The sequence below is a fragment of the Buceros rhinoceros genome, unplaced genomic scaffold, assembly GCF_000710305.1.
Source record: "Buceros rhinoceros silvestris isolate BGI_N320 unplaced genomic scaffold, ASM71030v1 scaffold30272, whole genome shotgun sequence".
In the NCBI taxonomy this organism is placed as follows: domain Eukaryota; kingdom Metazoa; phylum Chordata; class Aves; order Bucerotiformes; family Bucerotidae; genus Buceros; species Buceros rhinoceros.
The window spans coordinates 544-20,107 of record NW_010401499.1 but is presented as its reverse complement, the minus strand read 5'-3'; the positions used below and the strand labels follow the sequence as shown (position 1 = coordinate 20,107).

General features: G+C 41.4%; 1 protein-coding gene across 1 annotated transcript in view; it reads right to left on the bottom strand.

Annotated features, from left to right (window-relative positions):
* The window catches only part of SNX4 (sorting nexin 4), a 33,077-nt gene extending 13,741 nt beyond the window's left edge, over positions 1–19,336 (bottom strand). The window contains exons 1-5 of the mRNA XM_010132277.1: positions 19,221–19,336; positions 8,088–8,226; positions 7,862–8,011; positions 6,749–6,796; positions 3,119–3,174 (exon numbers count right to left, since the gene is read on the bottom strand). Of these exons, the coding sequence (XP_010130579.1) occupies positions 3,119–3,174; positions 6,749–6,796; positions 7,862–8,011; positions 8,088–8,226; positions 19,221–19,336 (509 nt within the window). The remainder of the gene's footprint in view (positions 1–3,118; positions 3,175–6,748; positions 6,797–7,861; positions 8,012–8,087; positions 8,227–19,220) is intronic.
* Between the last annotated feature and the right edge of the window lie 228 nt (positions 19,337–19,564).

Genomic DNA, 19,564 nt, shown 5'->3' with positions numbered 1-19,564 from the left:
GGAAAAAAAAAAAAAAAAAAAAAAGACAGACTTCATTCCTCCTTCCACCACAGGCACATAGTCAGGCTTTGTATTTCAGAAGAGTTTGTACCCAAGAGGTCTTACTGAAGTGAGTCAGGTCACTTGCTTTGGGTGACCAAGTATGAAATTCCAGGGGTTTTTCACTTAACACCTCTTCTTCCCCTGCCAGGAATTCTTCCCCTAAAATATTGTCCTCCTTTCATTCAGGAAGTAGAAGTTTTATTGCCATTTCTAGTATTTTTGATCTCCAAGGAGCATCTTTTATAAGATTATGACACACACAGGGTTAAAGCATGTAAAAAGATTTAAAAGCCAGCAGAGAAACTGTATGGGAAAAATAAATATAGTCATTGATCTGCACAGCAGGGTTTAGAGAGCAATCTTTTCAGCTTACACTTTATAAAATATGCACCGGGGCTGCATGTCAGACAGCTGCAGACATGTACAGTGAAGATATTTGAAATAACTGAACTCAAAACAAAAGATCAAAAAGCATGCCTTCAGCTCAGGAAGACTCCCCTTTCCACTCCAGAAATTCATAATGAAAAGTTTTATTTATCCTGTTTTGTGGCTAGAAAGCTTTTAGGAGTGCCATACTCCCTGAAGGTGAGAGTCAGGAACCTAAGAGGACTTCCAGCACCCTGAACTCCAGCAGCAATATGCCTCTCCCCATGCCAATTCCTCCTCCACTAAAAAAATTAATAGAAAAAAAAAATTACTACTACAGAACCAGGCTGCCACCTTTTTATCATCTCAGAAAAGCACCAGCCAAAGTGATGCTATTTTTTGCCCAAGCTTCCACGAAGGTTGAAAATTTTACAAATATAATTTTTGAGGAAAAACTGTTTAAGAGATCAGCAGTGCTGGAGATCAAAGGTTTATTTCTCAGGTATTTGCTTAAGTCCTGCTCATTGCTCATGTAAAAAAAATGCATAATTATAAAGCAATTTCCAAAGTGAATTTGGTGAGGCACACAAAGAGATGTTTACTTTCCAGTGCATCAAAACAGCAGAAACGTGAAACAAGCCATGGTTTTGGCACTCAATAACTAAGGCGCTCTAAACCTGCGCTTTACACTTGGTTTTACTGGTTCTGCAACATTACCAACAGCCTAGATGTTTAATGAGAACTTCAGATAGAAATGAGGAACAGATCAGGTCACATTTCTGTAGGATCATCACCAGGTTTCTTCTCAAAAATACCTTTTATGGTAACGGCAAAGAAGAAAGTTTCATTTAGGGCAGACAGCTTTTCAACAGAAGTTACCGACTTTGTGCATTTGACTCGGCAGTGCTTCTTCCTGTGTCAGGGAGGGCACTACCATTCTCCAGCTTTGTAGGGAAGATACTACAAGAGCAGAACTGTTCACTAAAGACCAAGCCATTTGTCCAACTAACTGGACATAAAAAGGAGAGTTACTTTTTTTTTTTCTGAAATTCTGCTTTATGAAAGGATTTAGTGTTTTCTAAAGAAACTTCCACCAAGAAGAAAACTAGTATTTTGATTAAAACACAGAAAGATAACAAGAGGATGGGTGCCATGAGGCCAAATTAAAGAGGCCTGCAGTAGATATAAATTCACCTCCAAGTACCAGAATACCACATTTTTACCACCATATAATTCCATCATTAAAGATATTAATTTCTTCCCACAGGAGGAGGTTTAGTTTCCAGTCTACATTTGAACTCCTAGAGCAGCATTGTTCAAGCTCTGTAAAGCTCCTCACATTCCTCTGAGCTGGAGGGTGCAGCTCCACAGGACCACAAGGTGATCTGGACTGGGAGCTGCAGCTACACTTCACCTGAACCATTCCTGGTCTGGCAACCCGACTGCCTACACTCCACACAGCAGTCACATCTTCTGTTTCAGCAGAGTGAGTTTGATGAACCCACTGCACTATCCGGTCACACAGCACCAAAGGTAACGCAGAGGGGTGAGGCATCAGAGCCCAGGCAGCTCAAGTGACGAGTGCGAGACAGAACAAGGCGCTATTCCTCCGGTTGGGGCCACACATGCTACACTAAAAGGCTCTCCACGAATTTAAAAAAAAAAAAAAACAAAACAAAACAAAAAACCACCAAGTTATGCTCATCAGTTGTTTAATAAACAACTTGTATCCAAAAGTTCAATTTGGAAGCTACAGAGCTGGCAGAATACAACAGAAACTACATGCTGTATCTCTAAAGCACTCTGAAGTCTCTGTTGAGAGAGACACTCAGGGACTGTTTTTGTTACAAGCTCTTCCTCATGTGTTCCTTGCATTAAGTCTTCTCCTGCTTTTCACCAAGCCCCTTCTCACAACAGCTTTGCTTTCTGAAACATTAGTTACATCAAAAGATAATAGTATATTCCTCATCTCAGCCTTAACCAGTCTTGCCCACCTACGTGTATAGGCAGACTTTCCACCAAGTTTCCCTGCCGTGAAAGCGGGAAAGGCAAACACCTACTAGGCGCAAAGAGGATGGAGGATGAAGGAGCCAATTTCACCTGTAGCCACTGACAGAATTGCTGTCTTTCGATCTCATTTGAGGATGTGATCTTTTATATTAAATCCAGCTCCAGTGCCTGTCCCTGAGCTTCCTAAACGGCAACAGAGCTGAACTGACCTCCGGGCTTCCAAAAGCATCTGTGACAATCAGCAGCTTGAAGGGAACTCTGAACATCCACACCAGGGTGTGTGCACCCAGAACGGTACATCAGCAGATTTTTGGAAAGACCTACTATCAATCTGCATTCTGTTCATGCTTGGAAAGATTTCTTTGCAAACAAATACTAAGAGATTCTTTTTCTGGATCTGTTTTCTGGTTTTTGGGTTTTTTTTTGCTTTTTCTGGCCCTTCCTTTTAAGCTATCTAAAATGAAAGACTCCTTTTGCATAAAGTGATGGAGTTTTTCTGAACGTTTCCTGCTCCTAGAAACAAGATTTACCAAACCTTTTCACACTACCTCCTTTATAGGGCTTCTGTTAAGATTTAAAGTGCAGAAAGACAATTTTTCTCTTCTGAATTTATTCTAAGGAGATCAGAGTATTCTGTCATCTGAAGTTAGAGTTGTAACTGAAAAAGGGAAAGGGAGGGAGGAAGGATGTAAAATCTTACTTGTCTGGGTTTTTCACTCTGAATGTTGCATTAAGAGCTTTTAATCTGGAATCTGCCTGAAAAAGGGGGAAAAAAGCTTTGTTAATTTAACGCAATTAAGTTCCAGTGACAAAAAAAAAAAGAAAAATCAGCTTTCTGGCAGCACCATTAGAAAAAAATCCTGCCTTCCTGGCATATTTAAACATTCCAATATTGAACAAGTTGATGCTAGGTGCCTTGCATGTCAGATTTTTTTACTAAAAAGTCAAAAAACTAAGCTATTTTTGTGAACTAGGATGTAAACAGCATCCACTAAAATTAAGCTGGTATAATCCAAGTCCCACGAAACTAATCCCTTCTTAAAACGTTACACAAATCATGGAGTTAAGATACACAGCCCTACATTCTTTCTAGATGAAGCAATTAGGTAACATAAGACCATATGGACAAACTATTTTATATTTTTCAAACCCAATAAAACCGGTGGTAGGGTGACCTCTATATGCTCTTTATTACTCAGAACAGTTCCCCAGTGAAACCAAAATCTTATATATGGTGTTCCTTTATTTTATGACTTGTTTTACAGAAAATATGTAATTTGTATATCAGAATAAAGCTATTTTTAATACAATGTTCTTTTCTAAATCACAGCATATATAAATCTCTCCAGAAGAAAGTTCAATACCTGATTAAAAAGGTAATTGGCTACTTTACTTTTGGGGATGTTGGTTTACCAATGACAGCAACAGCAGTATGGATCCTCGCTCAGGGCTCAACCGTACTGCATGAAAACTCTCAGGAAAACGGCTGGAGTTGACTCTTGACCAAAATCCCTCTTTTCAGTGAGAGAATAATAAATGAACACATCTCGTGTGCACACGAGATCTCCTACAGCACACTCTTTGTGCCACCACTGCTAGCAGGAAGTTACTTCAGCAGTATTTGTCAGTGCTGGTATGTGACACAGGGAGATTTTGAGTGGTGGTACAGCCAACCTGGAGCTTGTGGAGCTACTTTGGATTTGACAGTGAAGGGAACACAAGGCAACACCAAGAACAGAGTCCTTCCTTTAGGACCTTTTCAGTACCTTCCACACAAGACGGGCACGGTTTGAGTCTGTTCCACCTCCTGCCGCAGTGGGGCTAAGCCGGTTTCTCTGAGTATCACTGCAAGCTCCTTTCACCTGGAACTACCTTCATACCTAGAGGACGCTTAGGAAAGCATCCAAGTTGAGGGATGAGGTAGTGATGGAAATTTTGCTAATGTTAGCTGCCCTTCTTCCAGTCACAGAAACACTAATACAAAACTTAGCCCACAAGCCAAAAGGTAAGTGAATGAAACCAGCAAGACTGCCTGACTGACACCGGAAGAAAATAGCTTTGTTGTTACAGCTATGTGCAGTGCTCCTCTAAGATTATCTCACAAAGGGAAGGTAAAGGCAGCATAGGAAAGCATGTCCAAGATAGCACAAGGAACACAAAACACTGCAATAACTCCAGCTCCCAGGCTTGATGTTTATTCAGAGTGCTCCAGGGGCTTGTACAGCCTCAGACCTCCACTGCTCTATCCCCACAAGTCATTACACAGGCCGGTTACATTTCAGGTTGCTCAGACGCCCCTATGTGTACTCATCACGCATTCTCTCAGAGTACAAACACCACCTCGATTCAGTGACACAAAATCAGAGTCCTTCCCTCTATGTAGCTATTTCACAACGTACTGTATTTATGTCTCTTGGGACATTCCACAGGTTTACGCTTCAAAAGGATCCCTTCCTACCTTATAGCTACAGGGCAAACTTTTGCCTTTTGTTACAGACACAGGTAGAGCTCTGAAGGAAGAGTTCAGTCCCTATACAAGCACTGTTAGCTGGAGCCAAGATCCTGCCAATGCCCAGCCATCTAGGCAGGGTTGTTCCCTTCTTGCTGTTAACAGCACAGCAACTCCCACACGCTGCTCCTGAGCATTTGCAACACACACACGCTGTTAGAAAAAGCGTCTGTCAAGTCTTAAACCAGATTTAAGACTCGCATGCAAAGCATTTTAGAGGTGAACTCCCCATCAAGTGAGGTACAGAGTTTTGAGGCAGTTAGTTCCTACTATGATCCTATAATCATTTAAGTCAGCTAAAGAGAGAGAGGATTTTTCTCCTTCCTAAAGGAAGGGCTAAAATCCCAAGTGACAAATCCCTTAAAGAATAAAATTAAGTGCTAGGGGTGGGAGGGAGGAAAGGCATGATTTAATGATACAGTTGGCAGAATAAACAAAGTCTCCAACATCAACATTCAACTGCAGCATGCTACACTACATTAATCCCTCATTTAAAGTTTAGTTAGCTCAGTTCAAACCCTCCGGGACAAAAAGACACATCCTGCTTTAATGCAGCAGCAGCAGGTAAAGTGGTCTGGTTCTAGTCTAAGACATGTAGTGAACAGAGGTTTGTCCTCCAGTGTAGGGGTAAACAACCTCCAGTCTTGAGGGGTTTATACTTCAGATGTTAAATAAAGGAAAGATCCTAAGGAAACAGGAACTGTAAAAGGGAAACTAGGCACACAATCAAAACGAGAAGAAAACCAGGACTTGCTCATCTCTCATTTAATCTACAAGATGGTTTCAGCTAGATAAATATTGCCTGCATTCTGCTATGAGCACTACTGTGTGCACTCCTGAACATACCCTGCCAGTACAAACTTCCTGAACCTCTAAGAGTGTAAGCTGAAATAAAGACATGTTGACTAGGAAAACACAGCTTGAGAGCTTCAGTTTTTGCATCAGGAATACTAGCAAAATGCAAGCCCTACCACGATGGAGGGGAATTACTGTCAACTTATCAACAGTAAGCACTGGTATCAAAGCCCCTCGGACACTGAGAATAAGAGCACTAGTGATTTTCTTTAGCTCTCACTATTCAGAATAATTCTTCATAATCCACCTAGTTTCCAGTTGTGATTTCATGAGAGTTGATCATGTTGCAATGCAACAACGGCTCAGTATTTATCTCCCTATAGTATACCCCATATAGTAACTTTTTTAGACACAACCCAGCGCATCAGCTTCTCACAGGTTCTCATCTTGTACAGATATGTGAACTTAGATCGTCTATTCCTGCAAGTCTTCCACCAGTTTACCCAGCCACAAACACACTGATGCTGATGGGGATAGTACTCATCCAAGACACGTTCTGTTAAACAGTTAAGGGGAACCAAATCCAGCTGTCTTAGTCCCCTGCAGCAACTTATCCTTGCAGAGAAGCCCTACAATTCAGATCCCCTTGGGGTTTTGATACCTTGCACCTCTTACCAGGCTAAATCTGACACTCATCTTTAAAATGATGCTAAACTAAGCTGACAACACACTAAAAGCACTGCTCTGGACTCCAGGTCATTAGTTTTAAAGACTATAAGGATAATTCTACATTACTAGCAGAATTACAAAGTTGATCATCAAACATTGGCACATATAAACACAAAGAAGTTAACCACTGAAGTCTATTACTAAGAGCACCACTGTTCTTTGTTGTTACAAGTACACATAAAGCAATGCCTTTAACTCATTATAACAGCAAACAGCCTTTCATAAATAGCTTAAAACATGTTTGCTGGAGTACTTCTGCACTACAGCAGTCGTGAGACAAACGATTACAGTAGTTACCTTTAACTGAAATCCAGTCTCGTTCACCATTTCTTTCCATCCACCTTCCTAAGAAGACAGGAAAAGAACATTCAGTTAGAATGAGTTAGGAGTGACACAGCTTCTGCAAGTCCCTGTATCATCAGTCCCTCTCTCAGAAGAGCTTCTCCAGTAAGCCTGGTTCTGCCTCACCTACCCTCCCTATAGCTTTTCAAGAATCTGGGTTAAGAATAACATGTCATTATGTTGTGCTTGCATACTAACCTCCCCCAAAAAACTCTCTCAACTACTCAATTACCTCATTCTATCAACTGGGGGCAGGAGTCACACAGCTTTGTCTAGAGTAGTAGCTCAGCTCTTTAGAAGGAAGGGTGATTACCATCTATTGCCTGTTAGACTATCGGCATCTTCAAGGACCTCTGAGCTTGACGGCGAGAGCACACAGAGGACATGCAGTCACCTCGCTGATGTGCAGTGGTTGGTTGTCCACTGTGTTCAGTTTCCAACCACTGGTTCATCTACATGCTACACTGTGCTGTGGTAAATCATGTCCTCAGTCTGCCATCTGAGAATCATTCATCAAAGCACAGAAAAAAGAAACATCTGACATCTCCTGAAGCTGAAAACTGCAGAATGCAGCACTTTAACTGACAACTGGATCGCAAGTTTTGTGATAACATATTGTACTGGTTTTGGACCACAACACATATGGATGGATCATGATTCAAAGCACAAAGTTAAAGAATCCACTGATACCCAAAGAGCGACTTGGAAGCCAGTGCTGCCTCTGCAGCCAGCAGCATAGGGTGCTAACAATTGCAGCTTTATTTCTGGGGAAGCTTTCCCAACCAACACACGTTAAGTTCCCAATACACTGAGGCAGAAATTCTCTCTTAGAAGCCTTAAAACTAGGCTGGAAAAAAGTCCTAAGGTACATTAGAACGCCAATTGTACAACTGCAGTGGGCTGTTAAGAAGCTTTTAGAAGAACAAAGCTTTCCACCTCAAGTTTATTCACATTGTCTATCCTTCTTCTTGACACAGAACAAGCTATGGGTCAGTGGGAGGGAAGACAAGCAAAAGGACATTATCTTAAATAATCACCAAAGAACGTATTTAGAAAGCGCATCATTACCTGCGTTAAAAACGAATAAAAGATTTTGTCTTGGCAAAGAACAGGATGTGAAGCCACACGTAACAAGAAGTTTTCCAAACCAATTCTTCTTCTCTCCACAAAGTCTGGATCCATATTATCTGCTGACAGCTTATGCCAAACAAAGTCAGCCTATCAAAACAGGGGAGTGTTAATGGTAAATAAATAACCGACAGCACAAAGCAAGCTGCAGTTTCAGCTCCCTTACCCTTTTCTCTGGCAACGGTGGAACAACAATATGTGGGTAGGTCACTGACAAATAATTCCTCAACAACTCAAATTCACTGTAACGTCGCCACAGGGAGTCCACTGGGGCACACTGTCCCTCGCTCTGGGACTCCACAGCTCTGAAAGATAAAACAGCCAATTGGAGCATAAGTTATCGCCTTCCCCCTCATACCATCAGTACAGTTATAGCAGATGCACTAAAAATAGTTACCCAGTAATGACCACTGCATAGCTTGCCCATAATATAAAGTAATCTTCATTAATTTCACATCCATATACTTCATTTAAAAATATTTACGATTTCTGCCTGAGAGCACTCAGATTTTTCAGGAATACAGGAAAATTCAATGCATTTCAGTCGCACCACAAACAGGTAGGTCACGGTCAAATAAATTGTCACACAAGGGACTTAGTTCACATCACTACAGAATTAGACATATTTCTGTTGGAACACTGTCAGGCTCTAAGCCAGCACGATTTCATGAGCAGCTGAAGGATACAGGGTATTACAAGGTGGAATTTACTATTCAGTGGGAAAGTCTTCAGAGGATAAAAATTGTCTGGCCTGCAACATCTAGAATAGTTAAAAATATAAAACTTAAAAATTACCCTTTACCACTTTTAGACAAATGTAGCAAATTTCAAACCTCTTCAATTTTTTGTTGTTGTTCAAAGTGGTATCTTTTTATATTTAAGGACTAAGGACATGTAATCTAACAAACTAGCTAAAGACAGAGTAAGAAGAGGCAACACTGATGCATCTGAAAAACTTCTTGAAAACTTAAAGCCAACACCACCTATCAAGGTATTAAAGGATTGTATGTTACTATAAAAGGAGAAATCGTGGAATATTATAGGATTGAAAAGTAATATTAAAACTTGGAAAAACCATTTATCATACAAGACATTTAAAGCAACAGAAATACTCTGCAATATCATAAAATAAGCATCAGTTCAGTAATATTTCTTAGCAGTTAGCTTATGCCAGAATAAGCATGGAGAAAGAATTCAAACAAGGCACTTAACAGGAACCAGTGATGTCTTTATCTACCTCCGTTCTCATATCAAGTGACTAATTAGGGTACAAAGCACAGGCATAAACCTCCATGAAACAGTATTAACTATGATATGAGATTGCTACGGATTAGTTGAGGTTGGAAGCGGTCTCTGCACACGCGTAGTCCAACTCCCTTGATCAAAGCAGCTTGCTCAGAGCCATGTCCAGTTGGGTTTTGAGTATCTCCAAGGACAGAGACTCTACCACCACACCAGGCAACCCATTCTCATGTTTGACCATCCTCACAGTAAAAAGATTTTCTTACATTTTGGAAGAAATTTCCTATCTTTGAATTTGGTGACACTGCCTCTTGTCCTGCTATGCACCACAGAAAAATTCTGATTCCACCTTCTTTACCTTCCCCATCAAGTATTGATACACATTGCCAAGGTCTTGAGCTGTCTCTTTCAGAGGATAACCAATCCCATCTCTCAGCCTCTCCCTGCACATGAGACCCTCCAAGTTCATAATCACCTCCACGGCCCTTCACTGGACTTGCTTCAGTATGTCCACATCCTTTTTGTACTGGGGAGTCCGGAACTGGGCACAGTAAGTTATGAACTACAAGTACCTGCTCATATGGTACTCAGTAGAACAGGGTACTTCCTACATTATTTCTTCCAGCAGAATTGAGGCTATAAAGTTCTTGAATTCATAAGAACTTTCTGGAGTGAAGTTTTTTAAACATCTAAATAGCACATAAACTATTGATTCTTCTCAGCTATTCTTAACCCATGAGGCTGGATCTCTAACAACCTTACTGAAAAACATACAACCCTGCTCTAGAGCGCCCCAATTATCTGATACACTTAAAAGAAAATACAAAAAGCCTTTGTCATCCACTTTTAAACTCTCATTAGAGACCAATAGCCTTGCTATATCCTCTTGTTTCAAAAATAATTTTAAAAAAAGCATGATTACATCTTGAGGTTGAAGTAATGTAAAACCTCAAGAATTATCCAAAAGGAATTTTTTTAAATGAGTAAAGCAGAACATTTTCTATGTATCTATCCTTGCCTCGCGGAAAGGACATTTATTCCAGGTGACTGCATTTGCAGAGGGAAAAAAATTCACAAGGAGGAAGAAAAAAGGGTGTATTCATAAGCATTCAACACAAGCTACTGCAGATTAAAACTGTTTGAGACTGACTTCAGAAAAAAGGATGAGCACACTGGTGACAGCCACTGAATCGCACCGCCGAAATCCCACAGAATTCTTCCGTACTGGACCATTTTGATTCAACGAGGTTGCAATTGCAGCCAGAGAGTTTTGCAGAGGGTGAGCTCAGCTCAGGGCTGGGCTGGCAGGCTGGGCAGCATCCTGCCCTACACAAACACTGCACTGTTTAAACATTTCAAGAACCCTTCAGCCAAAAGCAGGTATCTAGTGACTGTGCTATTGCTGAGTTGGAGGCAAATTTAATTAGATAAAGAATTAAGCTATGCCCGAGAAGAGATTGCTTGTTTAGTTGAAAGATGGAGGTACAAACCTGACTTTCCTGGAGGAGAAACTCCTAGCAGGGTTTGGTAAACAATCTGCCCATTTAAGACACTCACATACCAGTACTTCAGAACTCAGGAACCTTCGAAATTTCCCATTTCAGCAGCTACCAACCTGTTGCCCTGACTGACAGCACGGGTTTCAAGAGCACTACTTCTGTATGGGTTACTATCAACCCTTCAGCAAGGCTGCCACCAGATACATCATAGGGTTACGGGGACCCTGTCTGAGATCACACTGCACACACACGTGTGAATCGGGAGACAAGAAAGGCAGGCCAGGACTGCCTCAAGCCCCCAGCCACAGCCCAGGAGGACCCATCTGTGCTGCATACAGAGAGGCCAGCAGAGAGGCATCGGAGAGACACCTACAGCTGGGCAGATAGGCTGCAGAGCGAGGCATACTGCAGCCAGCCTTGCTTTAAAGACAAGAAGATTACAGATCCAGATCTCCAGATCCAGAGTGAGGGCTAACGTAATGGATGTTCTATCGGACAGGAAAGAGAGGAAGAAAAGAAAACCCTGCAGGATGCAGTTGGTCCATTGCTACTAAATATCTCTATCACTCCTATACATAACCATTTCCTGGCCCACAGCTAATGCAACCCTAGGACTGGCGCAGGAGTTGTGTTTAAGTAGCTCTTCTTTCCAGTTTTGATTCTTCTGCAATAGGAGAATTTCATTATTCTTTTTTTTTTTAATTTAACTGAGGTTTAAGACTGACTGCATCACCTCTAAAGTGGAGGCAGGCTAGCTGTGCATGCACTACTGACACTTTACAGCAGCCTAACACATTTAGACATCCAGGAGAGTTACAGAGGCTTAAGAAGTTACCACCAAAGGTAACCTGCACGAAGAATAGGTCACTTTATTTTTTTTAAATATCATTCTTATTTTTCTTGTCAATACGAGCCCCTAAGGAAAAGCACTGCTAGCCACAGCTATTTTTCATCTCAACTTATTCTATGGGCTTGCACTGCCCCGGGCAACTTTATATTTGAAGTTTTCCACCTCCTGAATATGAAGTAGTTAGAAAAGTTCATTTGGCTGTTTCATTTCAACACAGCGAATACTTTAGCATTGGCTTCTGCCTCTAACCCAACCAATTCAAGTCTGACCTTATACTTATCCTTTTCTGAATAGCCCACAACATCAGTGAGGTCAGCACAGAGAAGAGTGGAAATGAGTTTATTATTCAAGAAAGTTTCTGGTCCAGACATTCCTACTCTGTTTTCAAGCGCACTTCTCTACATATACAACTTCACAAGATGTTAGAAAGGAATCATTCCAAATTTTGGTGGTACGCATTCATAAGTGGCCTCAGTATAGCACTGTCACATCAAATACAGTAATTAATTCAGTAGTATAAAGTTAGGTAGCTTGTCTTCCATAGTTCATCTGCCTTAACTCATCCTGCTCTGGCTTGCCATCCCTCCATACACCCATTTTTGCCCAGTCAGCGTTACTGTGTAAAAGTTAATCTGTATTTTTCTTATAACTCCCAAATCCTGCAGTCAAGAGAGTCGCATTATCATTTAATGCGGTTCAATAGTTTGAACACCACAAGTATGAAAACAGAACTAAAGACTAGTGCTCTGCTACAAACTAACAGGAGAGAAAGAAATTAAATGAAGAGTATCTTCAGAAATTTTAAAATGACTTCGCAGATCCAAGTTTGTTTGGGGAATTCATAGATACACTACTTCTGTAGCACTGGTTACTGGATAACACACTTGCATCTCTTGTTCCTATCCCACCAATTCTGAAGGAAGGCAAATACACCAATAGAATCGTAACGTATCTTAACAGCGTGGCGGTGCATTTATCATTTGTAGGGGTTCAGGTCAACCCACCCTCAGTCAGCTGTCATTGTGAGAGATCACAGGCTTCTGACAAGGGAATATTTCAGTGTACACCATGCTCTTAATGCTTCATGACCGTTTTGCAGTGTTCTTTATAAACTAGAAACAGCAGAGACCATGTGGAGCCTTTAATTGTGCAAAAAATTTCTCACCGTGCCTGCTATATCAGTTTTGCATTTGTCAGAATTAGCAGGAACACACCAGTTATTTAAAAAACTTGAAAAACACAATAATCAGGGTAGCAACATCTCAGTCCACACACACAAAGATCAAGCAGAAAGTTAAATAGGATCCAAAGGTTTTAAGAGGACATCAAGCAGCACAGCACTTCAGCAGGGAGGGACCTCAGCTTTATAGAGGAGCCTAGTCCTGTGTCAGAACAAACCACTACTACCCCACAACAGAGACACCAGCACCCTGTTACTTGCAGTTTTATGACCAGGAGGGGCCTCAAGAACTCCAGGAGGAAGGAAGCAGACTGCCAGACCAGATCATGCCACTCACCACATCCTCCCTGCCCACACTGCTGAAAATAAGGAAGTGTACTAGATCTAAAGGCTATTGGCAATTTATTCTGACATAGCAGATCTGTGGACAGCAGGCTAGGCTTCCCTAAGTCAAAGCTTTAAAACTCTTGTGAGGGACATGCAAGCCTCACATTATACCCTGAAGAAAAAGACTAAGTTACTGCTACAGAACCTTGAAGGTCAAACCTGCCTGCTTAGTTTGTTCTTTTTTTAAAATAGACGGCATCTGATACAACCTCCTCAACACAGCCTGTGTTCAGCAGCCTGACATAACTTCTCTTCTCAGATCATACTTACTCTCTTTACTCTACAACGCGTTTATTCTCACTGTCTTAGAAGTGTGAATGCTGCCTTTTTCAGTTGCAGTTGTCGGTTTTACCTTTATATAACATAGTTCTTGTTTGGGGCAAAAAGCAGTTAAGCAAAAAAAGCAGTTAGGAGACAACAGGCGAATGGTTTGTTCCATTTGTGACAGCGAAATGGGCAGACACCTGCCCAGAGAAATGTCTGGATGTTCTTCTCTGCCCAACAACCTACTGCAAAAAGCTGCACCCTAGCAGTGGCACCTCAGTCAGAGCCTGCCACCATGCTGCCCTCCTCTGCAGCATGGACATCCCTGTTGCCTCTGCCACTAGCAGCACCTGCCAGAGTCATCGATCTTCACTGTGAAATGTCAGGTTAGCAAGCTTTAGTGACTGAAGGGGAAGACAACGTCAGGAGGGTAGCTGTGTAGTGCCCAAAGCAGCTACACTTTTTAAATGAACCCATGGATAAAATGTAAGACGTATTTTGAAATTGTTAATACCAGTTTAAGATTCCCCCTTGCACCCAGGCTTTGCAAAAGTAAAACTAGCCAGATTCTGCTCTCTAAAGCACACAACGCTGCAGAGTTGGGTGAAGGAGGGGAGCAGCAGAGTTCCTTGTAAAGCTGTGGTGGGAAACTACTGTACAGCCCTCAGTTATGAGCCTGCATCCACACTGCTGCCTTTCAAATGAGGTCACAGGGGTTTGAAACTTATATGGATGGATTTGGGACAGGCAAGCGAGATGAGAGAAATCATTTGTTTTAATCCACCAAAAATGTCTCCACCTGGTTACATAAGAGACCATAAAGTATCACCAATTACAAGAGCATTTCTCCCCAGGAACCCCACTCCATAAAGGAAGTAGAAATCCACAAAGGTACTCGTTACACTTAATACCTTCATTACCATCTAATTTTTGAGACCACGTTATGAACTCTACCATTAAAAGCAAGTACTGCAGACCAGCTTCAATTAAGATCATAATCACTTGTTGACATTCACTCAAACTTCTCAATTTGTTTTGGTTTTAAAAACACAATATAATACTTGTAGTCTTCAGGCAGGAAAACCATATGTTTCCCCTCCAAGTACAGTTTTAACAATGCAAGTTATTCACTGAATGAACCAACCTGCCTTAAAAAAATTCAGACAAAATTGAAACCTTCAGTTTTTACACTCATAACTGATGTTATCACAGAGATTAGAAGATTACATTACTCTAAGAGTCACGTTCATTTGCCTTAATTCCAAGTGCCAATGTGAAAACTTCAGTCCATCTAATTAACCTCCCTCCATTTCCCATTTAAAACTAATTATCTTAAATGAACCATTAAACAATTCTGAACGCAATAAAAAGAGGAATGGCTGCAAAATATTAAATCAGACAAAAAGGAAATACATTGATTTCTTCCCTTGTGAAAGCAATCACCTCTTCGAGTGCAGAAGCAGAAACTTTGTTTTTAGCCTTTGACCTTCCAGTGCACAAGAAGCGACACTTCCACTCCCCTGTAGTGGACAAGGTTCACTCTGTATGTAGAGGAACAATCATTACAGATCAATTACGTGCTGTGTAACACCAGAATTTACCTGGCAAGCTGTGTGACAATGCAGCAGCTCTCCTGCCAGAAGATTGTTTTATTTTTTTATACTGTCACACAGTGTCGTGGTTTAGCCCTTGCCAGCAACTAGGCACCATGCAGCTGCCCACTCACTCCCTACAGTGGGATGGGGGAGAGACTTGAAAGCGAGAAAAAAAGGTTGATTTAAAGACAATTTAACAGATAAAGCAAAAGCCACGCTCACAAGCAAAGCCAAACAAGGCATTCTTTCTTGCCTCCCACAGGCAGGCAAGCTGGGCTCCAGTGCCTCTAACAGTTACTTGGGTAGACCAACACCATCACTCCAAACACCCTCCCCTTCCTTCTTCTTCCCCCACCTTTATATGCTGAGCATGACACCATATGGCATGGAACATCCCTGTGGTCAGCTGGGGTCAGCTGTCCCAGCTGTGTCCCCTCTCAGCTCCCTGTGCTCCCTCAGCCTACTCACTGGTGGGGCGAGGAGCAGAGAAGACCTTGACACTGTGTATGCACTGCTCAGCAGTAACTGAAACATCCCTCCGCTATCAGCACTGCTCTCAGCACAGATCCACAACAGTCTGGTCCTACCTACTACGAAGAAAATTAACTCTATCCCAGCCAAAAGCAGCACACCCAGTTTGCTATATGTAACTAATACACACCTACTAGGCAGGCTAGTGATTCACAGCATCAATTGAGTAAAAATCAGAAGCAAAGTTTTTACCTCCTCAGTCTTCTTTCATCTCCTGACTCTCTCTGATTAAAGCTCATACTGAATTTGGACTTTCCTCTTTTTTCCCCCCCTCATACCTTCCTTGGAGGGTGCAGACAAGTCTTCCTGACTCTCAGTGACTGACATCTGCATTTTGCAGTTTTATCAGAAGACAATACACCTCTGCAGGCATTCATTCTGGGCCTCTCTCCAGGAAACGCATGCCTGGGTTCTTCACCTAGTCCAAGGTGGAACAGGAGACTTCAGGAAAGGAACTCAAAAATGTGACAAAGGAAAAACTCCTCAAGACCCACAGAGCAGCGCTGCTACTCCCAAACTGTGATCTGGCTGGCTACTGATTTCCAAGTTCATTCCTCTCACGGAGACTTTCTTCACAAGCCCTTACACTCTGGATAGGCAATCCAAGGTCTTAAGGGAAAAGCAGATACCACTCATGTCACAATTTAACCAGTGGAAAACTTTCCAAATACTGAAAGCAGAAATACGGTTAGTAACTTCCCCAACCATACTAGGGGAGAAAGAAGGAAATATACTGAGCTCCCCTGTCAGTCAAACTACTTCAGAAGGAAGTAAAGACTAGCAGGGTTGGACACCAGAGTCCTGCTATTAAGTAGCTGTCTACTACTGTCTACAGTAGTCTACAGTCTACTGTCTACAGTAGCTGTCTACAGCTACCAGGCTGCACAAAGCATGACCAGGAGGCCAAAGCTAGAGATCCGAAAGTCAGCAGGGCCAGAAGCAAAGTTAATGGAATGGAAGTGTCTCACTACTGCAGAAAGAATTGTTTACTTCAAAGGAGAACAGGAATTAAAAAAAAAAGGCATCCCTGTACATACTGTAAGTCCACCACCAGAGCACTTCGAGGGGCTCTACATCCTGATTAACTTTCAGCTCTGTTATGAAAAACAAAGGGTACAAGACCAGGAGTCAAAATCTGGGTTTTATACTACCTCAGATCTTTAGTTTCATGCAGAGTCTGGTGTAAGACACAGCTGCCTAAGTTTCTAACAAGAAAGCGAGCCTGAATTCAAGGGAGGTTCTGGCTATCTGCAATTTCCCTTACAGAAAGCAAGTGATATGCTGAGCACCTGCATCTCGAGAAGCAATATTCAACTACACATTTTAATTGTAAGAATTTGTACTTGCCTTAATGCCATTTCCCACAACGAGGTGGAAGTGTTCCTCTGTTCTCGCAGGGAGAACATAAAAACTAAGTGATTTTTAAATAACTGTATAGTTTAACAGAAGCTGTGAAACAAACCAACTTAAAGACTAATTGAACGGAAATAGCTCTCCATAAAAATCTAATTAGCTAATGCAGAAAGGTATAAACCAAGAAGAAAAAGGTCGCTTTCAGGAAGCATGACCCTTGGAATTCGCTGAGGCTCTGCAGTCTACAGGAGCAGAGTTTGTTTTGTCTCGAAGAAACAGATCTACATCACTTTAAAAAAAGTCAACAGAAGTCACATGAAGTGTAACAATAGTAATAAATCTTTTCATTTGTAAAAGAAAAAGGAAGTAACACCATTACTTGCATTTTGAAAGCATGAGCACAAGTGAAATGAACATGCTAAAAGCTGAGGTACTCAGCTCCTGCTCTGTAACAAATGCAGTGGTTGTAACTGCATCCATCTTGTGTCTCTAGTTCACCCAGATGCAATTCCTCGGTTCAAACTGAAATTAAATCCTCGATAGCAGTAATGGTGGAACCCCAGCCCCCATAAACATAACGCAGCTATTATTAAGCGGTCTTCCTTTTCTATCCCTGTAAACTGAGTTTTATTCTTCAGCTACAAAATATCCTATTACCCACAGACAAATTGCTGTGAAGCCCACCTACAGCTACAGGCTCAGCAGGACGCACATTTAATAGCCACCAATTCTATTTATGCAAGAAATTTTGCCCTCTCAGCAAAAGGAATAGAGAACCTATTCAGGAAGCACATTTAATAGCCACCAATTCTATTTATGCAAGAAATTTTGCCCTCTCAGCAAAAGGAATAGAGAACCTATTTTATTAGAGATGTAACAAACCCACATTTTCAACAGTTCTATGACAAACAGGTAATTGGTCTTGGTATTGGCTGACCACAGGATAAAATAAATCTTAATGAAAGCAATCCATCTGGGCAGCAAAATACAGCTTTGCCACTGCGAAAGAACCACTGGGCAGGACCAGCAGGAGCGAGTCTAATGCAACATAAGGATGACTGGGAAAGGAGATACAGCCAGCGTGGTCCGGGGCTGCGTAGAGATGCTCCCGGAGCACACTTCCTATCACAGTTAGACACCGACGACTCCAACTTTCTTCTTTTTTTATTCAGAAATATTAAAAGCAGAATAACATTACTTATGTGAGATGTGATCTTTAATATCGACACACTGTAAAAGTGTTTTCTTAATATCTGAACACATAAGAGCTACAATATTTTAAAGATATGATGTATATCTATTTTGCATTTTATTCTTCAGGTTTACCAAAAATATAGTAAATGCATCCCAGTAGGTGTCTGCAGTCAGTGTAGCTAGTGTGTTCCTTCATCAGTTAAACAAACTAAGGAGCCTTTTAACTAATAACCAGAAGACTTACATGATAGTATTACAACTTGAACTCTTCAGAGCCTTTGCAAAGCGCAACTGCTTTGTTTCAAAAGGTTTTATCTGTGCAGCAGATCACTCCCAAGGCAAGGCCCAAAGGTTAAAACTGTTAATATGAAGGAGACAGAGAGACAAAACTCCTAATAAAGCCTAATTTTGAAATTCTGGCTTCGGCTGAGTAACACGATCCTCCATAAGAGGAGTCATCTGAGACTCTTTGGGAAGCAATGGTAAGTTAGAAGAGATTTTAAAGCTTCATTCGCTGCTCCGTACTTCAAATTGCAAGTTATCTGTGGTACCACGTGTGTTTGCCATACTATTAATCTTGTTAACGTGAGAAGACTGAAAGCAGTAATTTCTCCAGTGAAAGTGCAAGCTAGTACAAAGGAAGGAAGTAGCTAATTAATCCTAACCCTTAGAGCATCTGCAAGGAGTATGTGGTGATCAGATCAAGCAAAACACTTCAAATGTTAGTGGAGCAGTAAATTTTGACCCCATGATGTAAGTCATGAGACTTTTTTATTTTCCTGTGATCTCAAACAAGTCTAACCATTACTTTAGACCACAATGCATAACCTCTCCCACGTACAAGCTACACATACCACCTCATATACGTTGCATATAAATTTATCCAACCCTCGTCTAAGAAATTACCAAGCAGTTGTTGACACCATAGCAAAGCAAAATCTTCCAAGCACACATCTTTCCAGCTAGCTCCAAACAAAGATTTACAGTACACAGTTACACAACGCCTGCATTAGTACTGAACCGGGGACCAGATGCCACATTTTCACAGGATAAGATCCTCCAGAACATGTTAATAATCGCATAACAAATCGTAAACCAGCTAAACTCTCTCATTGACCGTACCTGAATATTTTTATGGGTGGAAAGAGAGAGAATCTGTTTAGAATGGGACATCCACACACTCCCGAGAGCGAGCAATCCTCACCTTGTCTCAATGAGGTAAGCAGTGTATGTTTCTTGTATGTTCATGGCATTCCTTCCAGTCCGTTTTTCAGCTTCTGAAACTGTGATTTCCATTTTTTTTGCCAAACAGTCTTCCATCTTTTTATAGGAGGAAAATAAAGATTCATGTCACGTTAGCCACGCAAGGCAAAGGCTACTAACCCTGCCTTCCGTTCTCACATACTACATTTGTTTAAATAAGGTCTCTGTAGGATAAAGGCTTTGGCAGGGCTTTGTTTTATACCTGTGTTCTGTATCACATTTGCAAATGAAAGCAGAAAACCTGCTTTTGGGAAAGAAAGTCAACAAATAAACAACTTCAGATAC